General features: G+C 36.9%; 1 protein-coding gene across 10 annotated transcripts in view; it reads right to left on the minus strand.

The window, feature by feature from the left end:
• Nvl (nuclear VCP like) overlaps positions 1-20,246 on the minus strand; it is a 132,390-nt gene that overhangs the window by 82,630 nt on the left and 29,514 nt on the right. For all 10 annotated transcript variants that reach the window (XM_058571768.1, XM_058571759.1, XM_058571753.1 and 7 more), the window contains 2 exons: positions 18,989-19,106; positions 17,236-17,380 (listed from right to left, as the gene is read on the minus strand). In XM_058571768.1, the coding sequence (XP_058427751.1) occupies positions 17,236-17,380; positions 18,989-19,106 (263 nt within the window). The remainder of the gene's footprint in view (positions 1-17,235; positions 17,381-18,988; positions 19,107-20,246) is intronic.

Consider the following 20,246-nt stretch of genomic DNA (forward strand, 5'->3'; position numbering starts at 1 on the left):
TAGGAGGAGGAGGGCAAAGACGCCGCCTGCGCCTGCAAGGTAGGCAGACCTGCGACAGACTGGCGGATCAGGCCCAGCGGCCTGCCAGCGTGGTACACACAACACCCCAACTGGAGTAGGGGCAGAGCAGAGCCTTTGCCCGCGCCCGGATCAGGCCCAGCAGCCCGCCGGTGTGGTGGTCACGTAACCGCAATTGGAGTGGGGGCGGAGCGGAACCGCCACCCATGACCGCAGGGTGGGCAGACCTGCGACCAACCTGCAGATCAGGCCCAGCGGTCCACGGGCGTGGTAGGAGGGGCAGGGCAGAGCCACCGCCCGCGCCTGCAAGATAGGCAGAACTGCGACAGACCGGCGGATCAGACCCAGCGGCCTGACGGCGTGGTACACACGTCACCCCAATTGGTGTAGGGGCAGAGCAGAGCCGCCGCCCACGCCAGGAACAGGCCCAGCGACCTGCCGGCGTGGTAGTCATGACACCCCAATTGGAGTAGGGGCGGAGCAGAGCTGCCACCCCTGCCCGACAGGTGGGCAGACCTGCGACCAACCAGCGAGACAGGCCCACTGGCCTGCCGGAGCGACAGACACGTCACCCCATTTGGATTAGGGGCAGAGCAGAGCCGCCGCCCGTGCCCGCAAGGTAGGCAGACCTGCGACCGACCGGTGGAACAGGCCCAGCGACCGGCCGGGGTGGTAGGCACGTCGCCCCAATTGGAGTGGAAGCAGAGCAGAGCCTTAGCCCGCGCCCGGAACAGGCCCAGCGGTCCGCGGGTGTGGTAGACAAGTCACACCAATTGGAGGGGGGGCAGAGCAGAGCCGCCGCCTGCGCCTGCAGGGTAGGCAGACCTGCAACCGACCGGCAGACCAGGCCCGGTGGCCTGCCGGCGTGGTACACACGTCACCCCAATTGGAGTAGGGGCAGAGCAGAGCCGCCGCCCGCGCCCAGAACAGGCCCAGTGACCTGCCGGCGTGGTAGTCACATCACCCCAATTGGAGTAAGAGCAGAGAAGAGCCGCCGCCTGCGCCTGCAAGGTAGGCAGACCTGAGACTGATCAGCAGAACAGGCCCAGGGGTCCGCGGGCGTGGTAAACAACTCACACCAATTGGAGGAGGGGCAGAGCAGAGCCGCCGCCCACGCCTCCAAGGTAGGCAGACCGCCACCCGACCCTGCAAGAGAGACTTTTCAACTATACAAGAGTAATATAAATATATAGGGGGAAAAAATTTCAAAAACACAACAGTTTCACCAAGCAGAAAGAAACGCAAGCAGTATGAAAAGACAAGGAAAGAAAGGACCACAAGCAATGCAGGTCAACTCAACTTTAGAAGAGGTAACAGCTGCAGCAGATGGAATGTCAGATAAAGAATTCAGGATATACATGCTTCAGATGATCTGGAGTATCAAGGAAGACATTAGACAGCAAAATCAGACAATGAAAGATCACTTCGACAATGAATTACACAAACAAATCCAGGAAGCAAAAGATCAACTATACAGGGAGATAGAGGTTATAAAAAACAAACAAACAGAAATCCTAGAAATGCAGGAAGCAATAAACCAACTTAAAAACTCAATGGAGAATACTACCAGCAGAGTAGAACACTTAGAAGATAGAACATCAGACAATGAAGACAAAGTATTTCAACTTGAAAAGAACATAGACAGCTCAGCAAGACTGTTAAGAAACCATGAGCAGAACATCCAAGAAATATGGGATAACATAAAGAGACCAAACTTAAGAGTCATTGGGATACAGGAAGGTATAGAGCTCCAAACCAAAGGAATGACCAATCTATTCAATGAAATAATACGAGAAAACACCCCAGACTTGAAGAATGATACAGAATCCCAAATCCTAGAAGCCTACAGGATGCCGAATGTGCAAAAACATAAGAGATCCACACCTAGACACATTATAATGAAGATGCCCAACATACAGAATAAGGAGAGAATTTTAAAAGCTACAAGAGAAAGGAAGCAGATTACATTTAGGGGTAAGCCAATCAGGATAACAGCTGATCTTTCAACACAGACTCTGAAAGCTAGAAGATCCTGGAATAACATATTTCAAACACTGAAAGAAAATGGGTTCCAACCAAGAATTGTGTATCCAGCGAAATTAAGCTTCAGGATGGAAGATGCAATTAAAACCTTCCATGATAAACAAAAGTTAAAAGAATTTGCAGCTAGAAAACCATCTCTTCAAAACATCCTCGCCAAAACATTACAGGAAGAGGAAATGGAAAATAACAATGAAAACCAACAGTGGGAGGTAGGACAGTAAAGGGGGGGAAAATAATCAAAGAGGAAAACAAACCATGTTTAGTAACAGAAATAAACAAATATGGCTGGAAGAACAACCCATATCTCAATAATAACCCTAAATGTTAATGGCTTAAACTCACCAATTAAGAGACACAGGCTAGTAGAATGGATCACAAAACAAGACCCAACAATATGCTGCCTACAGGAGACGCATTTGATAGGAAAAGACATACACAGGCTGAAGGTGAAAGGTTGGGAAAAATCATATCACTCATATGGACTTCGGAAACAAGCAGGAGTGTCCATACTCATATCAAATAAAATAGATTTCAAGCCAAAGATAATCAAAAGGGATAAAGAGGGTCACTACATACTGCTTAAGGGAACCATACACCAACAAGACATAACAATCATAAATATATATGCCCCAATCAATGATGCAGGTATGTTCATCAAACAAACTCTTCTCAAGTTCAAGAGTCTAATAGACCACCATACAATAATCATGGGAGACTTCAACACACCTCTCTCGCCACTGGACAGATCTTCCAAACAAAAGTTGAATAAGGAAACTATAGAACTCAATAACACAATTAATAACCTAGACTTAATTGACATATATAGAATATACCACCCAACATCAAGCAGTTACACTTTTTTCTCAGCAGCACATGGATCCTTCTCAAAAATAGATCATATATTATGTCACAGGGAAACTCTTAGACAATATAAAGAAGTAGAGATAATACCATGCATCTTATCTGATCATAGTGGAATGAAACTGAAAATCAACGATAAAAGAAGGAAGGAAAAAGCATACATCACTTGGAGAATGAAAAATAGGTTACTGAATGATCAATGGGTTATAGAAGACATCAAGGAGGAAATTAAAAAATTATTAGAGATAAATGAAAACACAGACACAACATATCGGAATCTATGGGACACAGTGAAAGCAGTTCTAAGAGGAAAATTCATTGCTTGGAGTTCATTCCTTAAAAAAAGAAAAAACCAACAAATAAATGATCTCATACTTCATCTCAAAATCCTAGAAAAAGAAGAGCAAAACAACAGCAAAAGAAGTAGAAGGCAAGAAATAATGAAAATCAGACCCGAAATTAATGAAATCGAAACAAAAGAAACAATTGAAAAAATTGACAAAACTAAAAGTTGGTTCTTTGAAAAAATAAACAAAATCGACAGACCCTTAGCCATGCTAGCGAAGAGAAGAAGAGAGAGAACTCAAATTACTAGCATACGGGATAAAAAAGGCAATATCACAACAGACACTTCAGAAATACAGAAGATAATCAAAAATTATTTTGAATCCTTATACTCCAATAAATTAGAAGATAGTGAAGGCATAGATAAATTTCTTAAGTCATATGATCTGCCCAGATTGAGTCAGGAGGATATAGACAACCTAACAGACCAATATCAACTGAGGAAATAGAAGAAACCATCAAAAGACTACCAACTAAGAAAAGCCCAGGACCGGATGGGTATACAGCAGAGTTTTACAAAACCTTTAAAGAGGAACTAATACCAATACTTTTCAAGCTACTTCAGGAAATAGAAAAAGAGGGAGAACTTCCAAATTCATTCTACGAGGCCAATATCACCCTGATACCTAAACCAGACAAAGACACTTCAAAGAAAGAAAACTACAGACCAATATCTCTAATGAACCTAGATGCAAAAATCCTCAATAAAATTCTGGCGAATCGGATACAAAAACATATCAAAAAAATTGTACACCATGATCAAGTAGGATTCATCCCTGGGATGCAAGCTGGTTCAATATACGGAAATCAATAAATGTTATTCACCACATCAATAGACTTAAAAATAAGAACCATATGATCATCTCGATAGATGCGGAAAAAGCATTCGACAAAGTACAGCATCCCTTTATGTTCAAAACTCTAGAAAAACTAGGGATAACAGGAACATACCTCAATATTGTAAAAGCAATCTATGCTAAGCCTCAGGCTAGCATCATTCTGAATGGAGAAAAACTGAAGGCATTCCCTCTAAAATCTGGAACAAGACAGGGATGCCCTCTCTCACCACTTCTGTTCAACATAGTTCTCGAAACACTGGCCAGAGCAATTAGACAGACGAAAGAAATTAAAGGCATAAAAATAGGAAAAGAAGAACTTAAATTATCACTATTTGCAGAAGACATGATTATATACCTAGCAGACCCAAAAGGGTCTACAAAGAAACTATTAGAGCTAATAAATGAATTCAGCAAAGTGGCAGGATATAAAATCAACACGCATAAATCAAAGGCATTCCTGCATATCAGCGACAAATCTTCTGAAATGGAAATGAGGACAACCACTCCATTCACAATATCTTCAAAAAAAAATAAAATACTTGGGAATCAACCTAACAAAAGAGGTGAAAGACTTATACAATGAAAACTACAGAACCCTAAAGAGAGAAATAGAAGAAGATCTTAGAAGATGGAAAAATATACCCTGCTCATGGATAGGCAGAACTAACATCATCAAAATGGCGATATTACCAAAAGTTCTCTATAGGTTTAATGCAATGCCAATCAAAATCCCAACGGCATTTCTTGCAAAAATAGAGAAAGCAATCATGAAATTCATATGGAAAAATAAAAGACCCAGAATAGCAAAAACAATGCTAAGCAGGAAGTGTGAATCAGGTGGTATAGCAATACCAGACTTCAAACTATACTACAGAGCAATAGTAACAAAAACAGCATGGTACTGGTACCAAAACAGGCAGGTAGACCAATGGTACAGAATAGAGGACACAGAAACCAATCCACAATATTAAAGCTATCTTATATTTGATAAAGGGGCTAAAAGCATGCAATGGAGGAAGGATAGCATCTTCAACATATGGTGCTGGGAAAACTGGAAATCCATATGCTACAAAATGAAACTGAATCCCTTTCTCTCGCCATGCACAAAAGTGAATTCAAAATGGATCAAGGAGCTTGATATCAAATCAGAGACACGCCGTCTGATAGAAGAAAAAGTTGGCTACGATCTACATACTGTGGGGTTGGGCTACAAATTCCTCAATAGGACACCCATAGAACAAGAGTTAATAATTAGAATCAACAAATGGGACTTACTCAAACTAAAAAGTTTTTTCTCAGCAAAAGAAACAATAAGAGAGGTAAATAGGGAGCCTACATCCTGGGAACAAATCTTTACTCCTCACACTTCAGATAGAGCCCTAATATCCAGAGTATACAAAGAACTCAAAAAATTAAACAATAAGAAAACGAATAACCCAGTCAACAAATGGGCCAAGGACCTGAACAGACACTTCTCAGAGGAGGACATACAATCAATCAACAAGTACATGAAAAAATGCTCACCATCTCTAGCAGTCAGAGAAATGCAAATCAAAACCACCCTAAGATACCATCTCACTCCAGTAAGATTGGCAGCCATTATGAAGTCAAACAACAACAAGTGCTGGCGAGGATGTGGGGAAAAGGGTACACTTGTACATTGCTGGTGGGACTGCAAATTGGTGCAGCCAATTTGGAAAGCAGTATGGAGATTTCTTGGAAAGCTGGGAATGGAACCACCATTTGACCCAGCTATTCCCCTTCTCGGTCTATTCCCTAAAGACCTAAAAAGAGCATGCTACAGGGACACTGCTACATCGATGTTCATAGCAGCACAATTTACAATAGCAAGACTGTGGAACCAACCTAGATGCCCTTCAATAGACGAATGGATAAAAAAAAATGTGGCATTTATACACAATGGAGTATTACTCTGCATTAAAAAATGACAAAATCATAGAATTTGCAGGGAAATGGATGGCATTAGAGCAGATTATGCTAAGTGAAGCTAACCAATCCCTAAAAAACAAATGCCAAATGTGTTCTTTGATATAAGGAGAGTAACTAAGAACAGAGTAGGGACGAAGAGCATGAGAAGAAGATTAACATTAAACAGGAATGAGAGGTGGGAGGGAAAGGGAGAGAGAAGGGAAATTGCATGGAAATGGAAGGAGACCCTCAGGGTTATACAAAAGTACATACAAGAGGAAGTGAGGGGAAAGGGAAAAATAATACAATGGGGAGAAATGAATGACAGTAGAGGGGGTAGAGAGAGAAGAGGGGAGGGGAGGGGAGGAGAGGGGGGATAGCAGAGGGTAAGAAAGGCAGCAGAACACAACAGACACTAGTATGGCAATATGTAAATCAATGGATGTGTAACTGATGTGATTCTGCAATCTGTATATGGGGTAAAAATGGGAGTTCACAACCCACTTGAATCAAAGTGTGAAATACGATATATCAAGAACTATGTAATGTTTTGAACAACCAACAATAAAAAATTAAAAAAAAAAAAAGAAAGAAGTTAAACCATTTGAGGTTTAAACCATTTGAGCATATTTCTTTTATTTGAAGATGATGATATTTAAACTTGCCTCATTTGTGATGTTCTGCTAAAGCTGGGAAAGATTTCAGTACAATGGCTGATTATTTTATTTTAGAGTTATATTTTTTCAAACACAGTACTGATGTCTGATACTAAGAGTCATTTTATATATAATACTTTGTACTCTTATGCTGACTGACATGTTTTATGTTTTCAGGTTTTATTTTGTTAATTCTTAAAGATAATTTTTCATGAATAAATGTAAATATTCTCGTTGAAAATTAACAAAATTGAAATTCTTCAGGAAATATATATCCATATATAATATACATGTGAAATGACATATATTTTATTGGTAAACATAAGAAAATATTCCTTTTGATGACAAAACAAAAATGTAAACCAAAAATGGGATTTGAATTATTATTTATTAGCAGACATAAAAAAAATAGAATACTGGAGATATTGTATTACTAGTGGGAGAAATTTTATAGCTTCTTTGGAAAATAATCTGACAATATAGAGAAAGGATCTTTTAAATTTCCAAGTTTGAGACAGGTAATTCTAAATCTGGGAATCTATCCAAGGAAAATCATCTTAAAGACAGAGAAATTTTGCATACAAATGTACTTATTGTAGTAGTTTTTAGAATAGAAAGGAAAAGGGAAAACAAATTGTTGAACAATAAAAGAAATTCAAGTAAATAATTGCATATCCACGGTAGGACTATGAATGTAGATATTAAATATGCTAATGATTAATTGTAGTAATAGGGTATAATACTTAGTAAAAGAAGCACTGCATAAAATTTATATATATATATATATATATATATATGCGCATCATGTATGCATATATACATATGTGGCATAAAACTATGTAAAAGCAATGCTTAGGAAAAACACTAAAATACAGTAAAATATTAATTTAAAAAACCAATAAATGAATAAAGAAAATGTTCTATATGGAATAATGGAGTTGTATTCAGCCTTTAAGTATGAAATTATGTCATTTATAGAAAAATAGAACTAGAGAATATCATATTAAGTAAAATAAGCAAGACTCAGAAAGTCAAAGGTCTTGTGTTTTCTCTCAGATGTGGAAGCTAAAGAGAAAAAGGGGAAAAGAACACCTCAAAAAAAAAAAAAAAAAAAAACAGAAGATCAGTACAGTACAGAAGAGAAAAAGAAGAAAAATGGGGACATATTGTAGAATGAAATTGACCACATTATGCTATGTACATTTATGAATATATCACAATAAAACCCACTATTATGTATATTTATAATAAATCAAAAATTTTTAATTAGGTTTCCCAAATTAAATAATTGTTTTTTAATTTATTTAACAAGATGAATTTTAACTACATTTTTTAATAAACTTTTAGTTTACAAACTTATTGTAAAGACAGTACAGAAAATTCTGTATACCCCAAACTCCTCTTTTATTATTAAGGATAGTTTTTAGGATTATTGGTCCAATATTTTATAGAATGTCCTTCAACTGGGATTTGTCTGATATTTTTCTCATGACTGGACTAGGCTAAGGTATTTTGGGAAGAAGACCACAGAGGTAAAGTGGCATTCTTATATCACATTAAGAACACATACTGATTTATCATTGTGGATGTAACTGCCTGGTTTGAGATAATGTTTGAAAGGTTTTCTGACTGCTGGGCCTGGCAGCACATGCCAATAACCCCAGCAACTCCAGAGGTTGAGGCAGGAGGATCACAAGTTTAAGGGCAACCTCAGCCACTTAGTAAGACCTTGTCTCAAAATAAAAAGGGCTGTGATATAGCTCAGTAGTAGAGTGCTCCTAGGTTCAATCCTCAGTTGGAGGAGTGGGGAGGATGAGAAGAGAAGAGGTAAGGAGAGGCAAAGAAAGTCAAGGCAAAACAAGGCGAAAGGAAGCAAAGCAAAGGCAGGCCACTATAAAGTTACTCTTCCCTCCCAACCTTCCCAAACTATATACTCTTTAAAAAGAAGTCACTATGAATAGCTTATAGTTAATAAGTAAGGAGTTATAAACCACATACTCCAAAGAGATGAATCTACAAAATTTATTTTAAATTCTTCTTCTTTTTTTTTTTTTTGAGAGAGAGAGAGAGAGAGAGAGAGAGAGAGAGAATTTTAATATTCATTTTTTAGTTTTCGGTAGTCACAACATCTTTCTTTGTATGTGGTGCTGAGGATCAAACTCAAGCACGCTTGAGCCACGTCCCCAGCCCCTATTTTAAATTCTTCTGAACCAGATATTCTCAATCACTTATTTATTTACTTATATCACTATAAACTAACAGACATTTGATTAACTGTAATCCTGAACCACAGATTATAAAGAGTATGGAGAATGGTAAATGACCTAGCAGAGGGAACCAAGTGAAAATTAACCTTCCACAAACAGATGCACTAATAAGACACAGATATTTGCTTGATGTAACTCCAAAGACTCAGAACTAGAGAAATCAATGTTAAACTACAGAAAGAAAAACCAAGGAAAGGAAACAAAAACACAAAAATTATCTGAAAATTGCAAAAGAAGTACCAAGGTGGCTGGGGATATAGCACAGTTGGAAAAGTGCTTGCCTTGCATGCGCAAGGCTATGGGTTCAATCCCCAGCACCACAAATAGATATCTTTCAAATAGAGTAGACAGACGGATAGATAAATTGTAGAAAAATTCATTAAGAAAAAAAATTAAGATCCCACATGCTCTGCACACTTTCAACCAACAGAACACCAGAAATTTGCTCTTGTATATAACTTAACCAGTTAAGGGATGCTCCAGGTTTGTGGACCATAAAATCAACTCCATCAGGAAAATAGGTCTAAGTCTAATGTATCATGTATATAACTCTTTAGCCTCCTTCCCTTGCACATATCAGAAGACCAGTAGTTAGATTTATAGTCCCATAGTATTGTCTGAAGATACTTTTCTGAAAATTCTGAACTGACCTAACACAAAATGTCTACAGAAACTGATATTTTAAGTTTTCCATCTAAAAGTTAGCTGGTTATCAGACTGCTTTATAATAACATTCACCCTACAACAAAGCAGCTTGTATTACAGATGTCTAATCAGCCTTTTACAATATGGAGAGCAAGGACTGCCAACACGAGAAAAGCCACCAAAAAGATGTAACAATAATCATAACAGTGGTTAATTATCAAGACTTATTACACACCAAGTAATGCAGTTTGACTTTACATTTTGTCTCTCACTGCTTCTCAATAGAATGAAATATACAAGACAGACCAAAACAAACATACACACATGCAGTGGGGAAAAAAGAAACTCAGGAAATTAAGAGAATGCAGAAAACAAAAAGCAACAGAAATACAAATTTATAAACATGGAAAAGACAAAAAAACTAGAGAATACAAAGTCCAGAACTGGAATAAGAGGAATTTCCAAAAGAGCAAATAGAAAAAAGAGTATGGAGAAAATTATTAAGACACTGTGTTTGATCCCCAGGACTGTAAAAAACAAACCAAAATAATAGTAATTAAAAGAAAAAATTAGGATTAAAAACAATCTGAAAAACTCCCAGAAAGGAAATCACATTATTACACAGTAGGACACTGGACTTTTCAATATTGACAATGAAGCAATGAAACTTTGCTGTCAAAATGATTAAAGAAAATTATTTTTGACAGTTTTTCTAGGCAGGGAATTCTACATTAAGCAAGTGAAAATAAAGGGAGAAAGAAAGGAGAGAAGGAAAGAAGGGGGAAAAAAAGAAAGAACAGAACTTTTTGCACACAAAAGGTCCCACAATTTGGGCTGGGGCTGTAGCTCAGTGGTAGAGCACTTGCCTAGCTTGTGAGAGGCACTGGGTTTGATCCTCAGCACCACAAATAAATAAGTAAAGGTATTATGGAAAAAAATTATTAAGAAAAGTCCCACATTTTATCTTCACACATCATATCGCATTAATAAAGATGTACTCTGGCAAAAAAAAAAATGGAATAAACTAGAAAAAGAAAAAAAGACTAATATGGGTTGTAGGAAATAAGTAAACCAAGATAGAAAACAGACCAGTGGAATTCCTTGAATGACAGTCAGATATCAGGACAATTACTGAGGTCCAGTGAGCTATCACTCCAGACTAAACACAAAAACAAAAGCATTCTCCTAGGGATGTCTCCAAGAGGGAAAAATGGAACCTGTAGTGGGTTAGTCAGCTTTCTGTCACTAAAACAAACACTTGAGATAATTAGCTGATAAAAGAGAAAAGGTTATTTTAGTTCACAGTTTCAGTCTATGATGAGGTGGACAAAGTGCTTTCAGGCCTTTGATGTGTGGCAGAGCACATCATGGCAAGAGCATGTAGTACAGGAAAACTGCTTCCCTAGGGCCATGAAACAAAAACTAGGAAGGAGGACGGGAAAAGACCAGGATCCCACATTCCCATGTGAGGGCACTCCCTAAATGACCTGAAGACCTCAAACTAGCCCCCACCTCTTAAAGTTTCTACAACCTCCCAAAAGCACCAAGCTAGGGATCAAGCATTTAACAAATGGGCCTCTTGGGAACATTCCATATCCAAATTGTACCACTGAAAATTATGATAAGTTTGACCAGGCAAAAAATAAAATGAATTGATATTTAATAGCAGAACAAGAACATCAGAGAATAAAATAAACAAAGGACAATCATGAATTCTAGAAAAAAGGTGAAGAGAGGGAATGCAGTCAGAATATTTTACTTGAATCTTTAGTAAACAATTACATAGATGAGAAATGAAAATGCAAAATGTGGGTATAGTCAAAATTCATAAAATATTTGAAAAAGGGGGGAAAAAAGGCTATATTTTGAAAAGGTAAGCTGTTCACGTAACTTAACGGAAAACCAATGGAAAACAGCTAATGTTACTGGACAACAAGAAAAATGACCAGAAGGTATAACTTTGAAGTGATTAATTCTGTGGTACAATATTAGAAGAAGGAAGCAGGTAGGGAACTACTGTGTTTTGTTAAAAGTTTATTTTCACTGTTTGGCTTTTGACTAAGTAAAATAAGTACCTTCATTTTCCAAACAGTAAGTGTTGGCGAGGATGTGGGGGAAAAGGCACACTCATACATTGCTGGTGGGACTACAAATTGGTACAGCTTATCTTGAACCACTGTTGGTCTAGGGTCTCAAAATATCCAGATCCAGAAATGAGAATTTCTCAGATTTCCAAAATGTGGCTTGAAATAAGATTCACCAAAAAGGAATTCCAAGACTTCTTTACATTTTACTTTACATTTACTATACAAAAGACTGGTTAACGAAAAAGAAACCAAAGGACTCAAATATTTAAAACCATAATCCGAACTAAGGTCACTAAATGCATGAGAACAGACTACTTCTGACATGATTCACAGGAAATACCAGTAGCACCTAAGGAAGATTGTTGCTAAAAGAACAAAGCTTCATCTAACCAAACCCTTGTATTTAACGTCCAGTTTGTAGGAAAAACAAGAATAGAAGAACAGGTTAAATGGCATATTAACGATACAATGAAGGGCTGGCTGGCATTGTGGCTCCACGGTAAAGCACTGGCCTAGCACATTCAAGGCCCTGTGTTTGATCCTCAGAACCACATAAAAATAAATAAGTAAAATAAAGGTATAAAAAAATATTTAAAAAAAAAAGGATACAATAAGCCAAATCCAGAAAGTAGGAAATTCTATAGAATAAGGACCTGTTTCTTCTATAAATAAAATGGTAAGTAAAATAGAAAGGGAGAAAGTACTAATTCTATTGTAAAAACAAAACCAGGCATAGTGGCACACACCAGCAGCTCTGGAGGCTGAGATAGAAGGATTCTAAGTTCAAGGCCAGGTCAGCAATTTAGTGAGGTCCTAGATAATTAAATGAGACCCTTTCTCAAAATTTTTAAAAAATAGCTGAGGATGCAGCTCAGTGAAAAATTGCCCTGTGTTAAATATCCAGTCCAAAAATAAAAGAAAGAAAGAAAACAATTAAAGATCAAACAGTATACTATAAGACTGGAAAAACAGACAATCCTGTTCAGTAATAGTCAATAATAGTGGAAATGTAAAGATGGCCAGGTTCATAGTGCACACCTATAATCCCAACAACTAGGGAGGCTGAAACCAGAGGTTGACAAGTCCAAGACCAACCTCAGCAACTTGGTGATTCTTTCACAAAATTAAAAATTAAAAGAGCTGGAGATGTTGTTCTGTGGTAAAGCGCCCCGGCTTCAATACCCAGTACCACTTAAAAAAATAAATAAATAAAAATGGCACAAACCTATTGGGAAATAAAGTGCTATCTACCAAAATTACATATACATCTGTCTTTGACTCATTAATTTTGCTTTAAGAATCTATTCCAAAAATATACTCACAAAACTACAAAAAGATGCATCAGAAGATCAATGAATTAAATAAAAATCTGGAAGTCCTGAACAAGAATTGAAAGAATCAGTATAAACTCCTCTTGTATTTTATTAAATATATACACATTTCACACATATTTTTTAACACTTCTATGAATGTGTGTTTCCTACCTCATTCACTGAATGGTGTACAAAAAATGACTAAGTTCAAAGTAACAAGCATCCCTAGTGCCCAGATTATGATTACAAAGTACCACTTCAAACACAAAACAAAACATACACCCCCCCCCTCCAAAGTACCACTTCCTATTAAAAGGAACCAATACCCTTAAGAACTATGTCTAATACCAAGTCTGGCACAGAAAATACTTAAGTCTGGATCTTCTTGTTCATTTTGATTCTTCTTATAGTTCATAAAGACTGTAAAAATGTTAATTGTTGAAATTGGATAGTAAATACATGGGGGTTTCATTATTGTAATGGTTTTTTAAAGCATGTCCACTAATAAAAAAAATGTTGATCCACATTTTATTATGACAGAGGGTCTGTGTATCTTCCCCTTGAATTTGGGCTGACTTTAGTGACTAATCAACCATCTAATATGGTGGAAGTGATGGTATATGATTTCTAAGGCTAGGTTTAAAAAAGCAATGCCACTTTGGCCTAGTCAATGAAACCCTCAAACTATAGCCCCAAGCTGTCATGTAATCACCCTACCACACTGAGAATACCTGGCTGTTAGGAAGCCCAAATTAGGCATGAGAAGCCCTAAATTGACAAGAAAAAAAAAGGAGAGAATCACAGTCTCTGGGACAGGAGTTCCCTATTTTTCTCCTTTACTAGAAGAGCAATAAGCCTTCTTTTTCTAAAAAAGAAGAAGAAGGGGGTAGGGGGAGCAATTAGATAGGTACACAGATAAAAAATGGGTTGAATAAATAGGTAGATAGATCAATGAATATAAAACCATGGCTCTGATACCCCAATATTCTATCTCTAACTACCAGAACCATATAATACCAAAGACAGAATAAGCCTCTGACTGAGGCTTTTTAAAATTCTTGACATACAGAAATTATGAAATACAATGAAATGACTATTATTTTAAGCCATTAAGTTTTGGAATAGTTTATTTTGGAACAATAACAACTAGGCTGGGTATGTGGCACACACCTATAATCCCAGAGGCACAAGAAACTGAGGCAGGAGAATAATGAATTCAAAGCCAGCCTCAGCAACTTAGTAAGGCATTAAGCAACTCAGTGTCTCTAAGTAAAATACAAAAAAAGGACTGGGGATGTGGCTCAGTGGTTAAGCAGCCCTGGGTTCAATCCTGGGTACCAAAAAAAAAAGAAACTAGAACAATTATATGAATCTCCTTTTATGTGCACTGAAAATTTTCCATAATAAAAATGCTTTTAAAGTTCAGAAGAAAAAGCCAGATGTGGTGGCACAGGCCTATAATCCAAGCAACTCTGAAGGCTGAGGCAGGAAGATCACAAGTTTGAGGCCAGGCTCAGCAAAACCCTAAGCAACACAGTGAGAACCTGTTTTAAAATAAAATTAAGGGGGGGAAAAAGTGGGGGGAGGGGGGCTGGGGATGCAGCATAGTGGTAAAGTGCCTCTTTCGTACCCGTTCCCCACACTAAAGAAAGTTCAGAAAAATATTAACAGCGCCCTTAAACATTTTTTCTAGGCCTGAAGGTGAAGTTCAGTGGTAAAGTGCTTGCTTACTATATGTGAGGGCCTGAGTTCAATTCCCAGGATCTGCCAAAAAAAAAAAGATGTGCGAGGTTACATTAATTCTATACTCATAAGAAACCTTTAAGCTAAGGTATTATTACCATCTTACAGATAAATTATTATTACTGTAATACAAATAAATAAACTAAAGCTTAGAAATGTTTAATAGCTAGACCAAAGATACCATGAGGCAGAGCTGGGATAACTTCCAGCACTGACTCAAAGTCCTGGCACCTACTCACCGACACTCCACTCAGTTATGCCCAGACCACTATTTCCCACTTCATTTACTCTCAGTTACACCTCAACCTTATCATCACCTGGATCTGGCTAACCCCTACAATCACTATTTAAAATACCTTAGTCTGTCCAGAGTAGTCCCTACCCTCTAGCTTATGTGCTCCATTACTCCCACTCACCTGTTCTTGGACCTCACAAGGTTCTTTGGTTTACAGCCTCATCAAATACTATTTTTACAGTTTGGAGTCCACAATCTTTTCTTTTCTTCTTCTTCTTCTTCTTTTTTTTAATCTAAACCCTAAATCTCTATTTCTCCTTGCCTGGACCTAGATTGTTCAGCATCACAGGTAAAGAAAAATCATAAATCTGCCTACTGGTACCATTCTATACTTCAATCCTGAACAAGGCCAGGCAATCTTATCATTATTCTAGTCAACTAATCTCAATTTTCCAAAAATAATTTCAGATCTTTTTTTTTGGTACCAGGGATTGAATTCAGGGGCGCTTAATCATTGAGCTACACGCAATTATTTTTATTTTTATTTTGAGACAGGGTCTCACTAAGTTGCTTGGGGCCTCTCTAAATTACCGAGATTGGCTTTGAATTTACAATCCTCCTGCCTCAGACTACCGAGATGCTAGGATTATAGGCATGCGCCACCATGCCTGGCTACTCAGATCTTTATACTCTGCAAACTTCTAACTCATCCACTATGTATCTTTCCTTCATCAGACAATATCACTCTTTTAACTCAGAGGAAACACCCTCAGTTTTCCAGTACAATATTGATAAACCTACGTATTTCATATCCTTCCTTCTTCCCTTTTGTAAGGCCAATAGAATGTACAAGCACTGAATCCCCAAGCCTCCCATCTGCTCCTTCCAATCAACATTTCAATATACTCAAGTTTTTACTACTCTAAAAAGAAATTCCTCTTTATACATCCCATTGTCTACAAGGAATTGTTTTTCCTAGGAACTGGAATTGAATGTTGATAGAGCAAATATCAAACAGACATCCACCGATAAACAAAAGGCTTCTTACAAGCTCCTTATTTCTCTCACTGTGTTGTAAGCACCTTGAAAGCAAGGACTTAAAACTCTTTATATACGCACAATACTTGCCAAGGTAGTATATAGACTTACTATACCTTTATACATGTTTACTGAATAAATATGAGCAACTTAAATATTAAATATTATTTTGCCTCAGATATAATAAACATGTTAGTAAACAAAGCCAAGTGGCTGATTAACTGTTTAAACAGTGTATGTGTGTACAAGAGGGTGGCCGAATGCAATTAGCATATGTAGATATAACAGCTTAAGAAGAAAGTGCCAAAAAAATCCTTGGCGAACAAGTACTGGGAAGAAGTGGAGGATGGCAGGGCCCCCTCCAAGCCTTTCTCCTACCCACAGTGCTTTCTGATCACTTCTTCCATCCTTCCCCTTCTTCACTGTTCCTATGACCATTTTCTTTCACTATTTACCACTTTTTCCTAAAAGAGCCTAGTAACACGTACACCAATTTTTAGTGTCATTAACTTAAGGCAAAGCGATTATAAATGTGACACTTCAGAACATTTCTTCACTAGACTCCAAATGTACTTCTTGAGATATTTTTGTTTATTGATGGACATTTATCTATTTGCTCTGTGGACATTCCACCCCAACTAGTGGGAAAGGCTGACCCTGCAGCAAACACAGACAACATTCAACTCTCTGGCTGCCATTTCATTTTTTTGTCATGGGACCATGGTCTAAGTCAGGTTACTATTAAGGGTTAAAGCACTATACTCAATGTGAACTAGATGGCACTGCTCTATTCCATAGCTCAAGACACTGTCCCTAAGCTGGTCAGCAAAAGACACAAGCCATCGTTAACAAGACTAGACAAATGAATATGAATATGTAAATTCATCATTACTACTGAAAAACAACCTGAAACAATATCCTACTGATTAATCAGTACGTTGTATTCTTAACCATAATTTGATGTGGGTTTTTTTTTTCTTTTTTCTTTTCTTTTGTGGTGCTGGGGATTGAACCCAGGGCCTTGTGCATGTAAGGCAAGCACTTTACCAACTTAGCTATAACCTCAACCCGAGATTTTTTTCTTAACAAATCAATTTCACTGACAGAGAGAGAGAGAGAGAGATAAGGCTACATAGTATTTCTCACCCCTTACTTTCAAAGAATTTAATATGTAGATGACATAGTGGCATACAAACATCATTCTATAAGAATATACCTTTCTCTGGATGCTTCATCAGGGATACCTAAGCATATTTCTCGGTCGAACCTTCCTGCACGTCTCAAAGCAGGGTCTAACGAATCTGGTCGATTAGTAGCTCCAATAACCAGGACTTGAGCTGTAGCAGCCACGTTATTCAAATCTAATAAGAACCAGACACAAAATAGTGGTGACAAAGACATCTATCACATTACACAAATCATTTAATGGTTAGAGATGAAGTATTACACACTTAAATGTGTAATGTCTCATAGAGACAGACATTATTACCCTATATACATGTATGATTACATTACTGGAATGACTCTGCATCATGTACAGCCAGAGGAATGAGAAGTTGTGCTCTATTTGTGTACAATATGTCAAAATGCATTCTACTGTCATGTATAATAATTAAAAAACTTTTTTAAATTAAAAAAAAGTTTAGAGATAAAAAATGTCTTATATCTAAAAAGTATCTTAGCAATTCATAATGTATTCAGAAATATTAAGTGTATAATTAAGAATACAGGCTGTAAGCCAAGTTTTATGAAATATAATTATTGGTAGTATAAATGAAACACCACAGTAAAACAAAAAAGATATTGTGAATTCCAACTGAGGAATAAGGGAGGGTTTGTGAAAGAGGTAATATTTCAGGAAACACCAAAGGTGAATATGATGTTAAATTTAAAAGCAGAGATAGATGCTAATTAAATTCTATGGAGAAGAAAAAGCTTGAGTGACAACACAGAGTTGGAAATTGCATGGTACATTTAGGCAAGGTCATCAATCTAACCACAGGGAGTCTGGGGAGGACAGTAACATGGATTTCCGGGGATGAACAGAATGTAGGCCTTAAAGTTTATCATTCCTAAGTTTATTTCTCTTAATTGAACCAGGATTGAACAGCAAGGAGTCAGGTTATTCTCCCTCACAAGAAATAAGAAGGTAGTAAGATACTAATTAAATCATGAGTTTATGCAGTATATTCTTTAGCTAGCAGAAAAGTAATGAAGGACTTTTCTCAGAACACAAACCTCAAAAACACAGCAGAAAAATTTTAGATATATATAAAATAGAATAATAAGCAACTTGCAACCTAGAATGGCAAGGAACACAAAACGTACTACTTCAAATTTTCTTGTGTACACAAAACATGTGCTGTTTCAAAGTAGGCAGACTCTACTTTCAAAAGCTCTAGTTGATTCTTATGTAATGCTAGTGGAAATAAAAATTGCAAAGTCTTATGGAATGTAATGTGCATGAAAAACTAAAAATATATAATTTTCAATTACCAATTCTACTTCTAGTATTTATCATGGAAATCTACATGTGCACCAAAAAGACTCTTTTAATGATATTCTCCCTAACTTACTGCAAAAAATTGAAAACAAACATTCATTAATGTGGGAATGTTTAAGTACAATATAGTAAATCTATCTTAAGAATATCATGGCATCAGTTAAAAAAAGATTAAAATGGGAACATTTCTTAAGATGAACTGTTAAGGAACAAATGGTAAGTTGAAGAATGTCTATGGTGCAATCTCAGAATTATAAAAAGCAAAATATGCTAGCATATATATGTAAACACATTAAAAATAACGATAATATATACTTTAAGTTAAATTAACGCTATAATCTTTTGTGATAAAGATTTATTAATTTACACTATGAGATTTATGGTTTAAATATTTTATCTTTGTGTATGACTTAAACTATTTTAAGAAATTTATTATCTTAAAATGAATTCATTATTTCAAACTGACCATCCATGCAGGTTAGGAGCTGGGCTACAATTCTTCGTTCCATATCTTTTGAAGCAACTTCTCTTTTGGGAGTAATAGCATCAATTTCATCGATGAAAACAATACAGGGTGCATTTGACTAGAAATAAAAATATCACAAAAAGATGACTATGAATACATTTCCCATATTGATGCATAGTTAAATACATACATCTTTTCTTTCTTTTTTGAAGTACTGGGGATTGAATTCAGAGGCATTCTACCACTAAGCTATATTCCCAAGGCTTATTTGTTTTGTAGTACTAGGGATTAAACTCAGGGGTGCTCTACCACTGAGTTACATTCCAGTTCTTTTTTGTTTGTTTTTTAATTTAGAGACAGGGTTTCACTAGACTAGGCTAGCCTAAAACTTGTGATCCTTCTACTTTAGCCCCCAAATAGGCAGGATTATAGGCATGAATCTATATATAATTTTTAAAATCTTAGAGTTCAAGGACCATTCACCAAATGAATAATCACCCCTCAAGAAGGCAGTTCACAGTGTTATTTCTGACTTATCTATCTGAAGATAACCACAATATTTAAAAGAGGACAATAAATGACTACAGATCTGGAAGCACATTTATAGTCTTCATCAATTCATGTTTTGTGCTAAATTTACTGAAATTCTTTTATAAATCAGACATGTGTGCTATGCTATGAAACATAAACAGTAAGTCTAAAAGGTTTAAATTAGAAAACCCAACTTTATTAAGTGTTTTATGTTTCTACCAACATAAAAATGTCCAAGCTTTTCTTTCAAATCTGCTATAAGAGGAAGTTGAGAAGCAGCAGAGCCAGGTGGCACATGCCTGAAATCCCAGCTATTTGGGAGGCTAAAGTAGTAGAAGAATCAAATTCAAGGCCAACTTAGGTAACTTAGTGAGACCCTGTCTCTAAATTAAGGAGTTAAAAAAAAAAAAAAAAAGGCTGGGGATGCAGCTCAGTGGTAAAGTGCCCCCAGGTTGAATCCCCAGTACCACCAAAATCTAAAATCAAACAAACATACAAAACACCCAGATAGGGTTCGGACTGAATAAGTTAGGAAATAAGCTAGTTACCGAATGTCAAATTCATTAAGGCCTAAGTTAGAATGTTTGTAGAATTGCAGGTAACAGGGGAATAGGGAATTATTGTTTATCAGATACAGCGTTTCAGTTTGGAAAGAAGAAAAAGTTCTGGAGGTAGATACTAGTGACGATTTACACAAAAATGTAAATGTACTTCATGCTACTGAATT

Source organism: Marmota monax, unplaced genomic scaffold, assembly GCF_021218885.2.
Source record: "Marmota monax isolate L192 unplaced genomic scaffold, Marmota_monax_Labrador192_F-V1.1 WCK01_AAM20220418_F8-fsc00153, whole genome shotgun sequence".
NCBI classification, from domain to species: Eukaryota; Metazoa; Chordata; class Mammalia; order Rodentia; family Sciuridae; genus Marmota; species Marmota monax.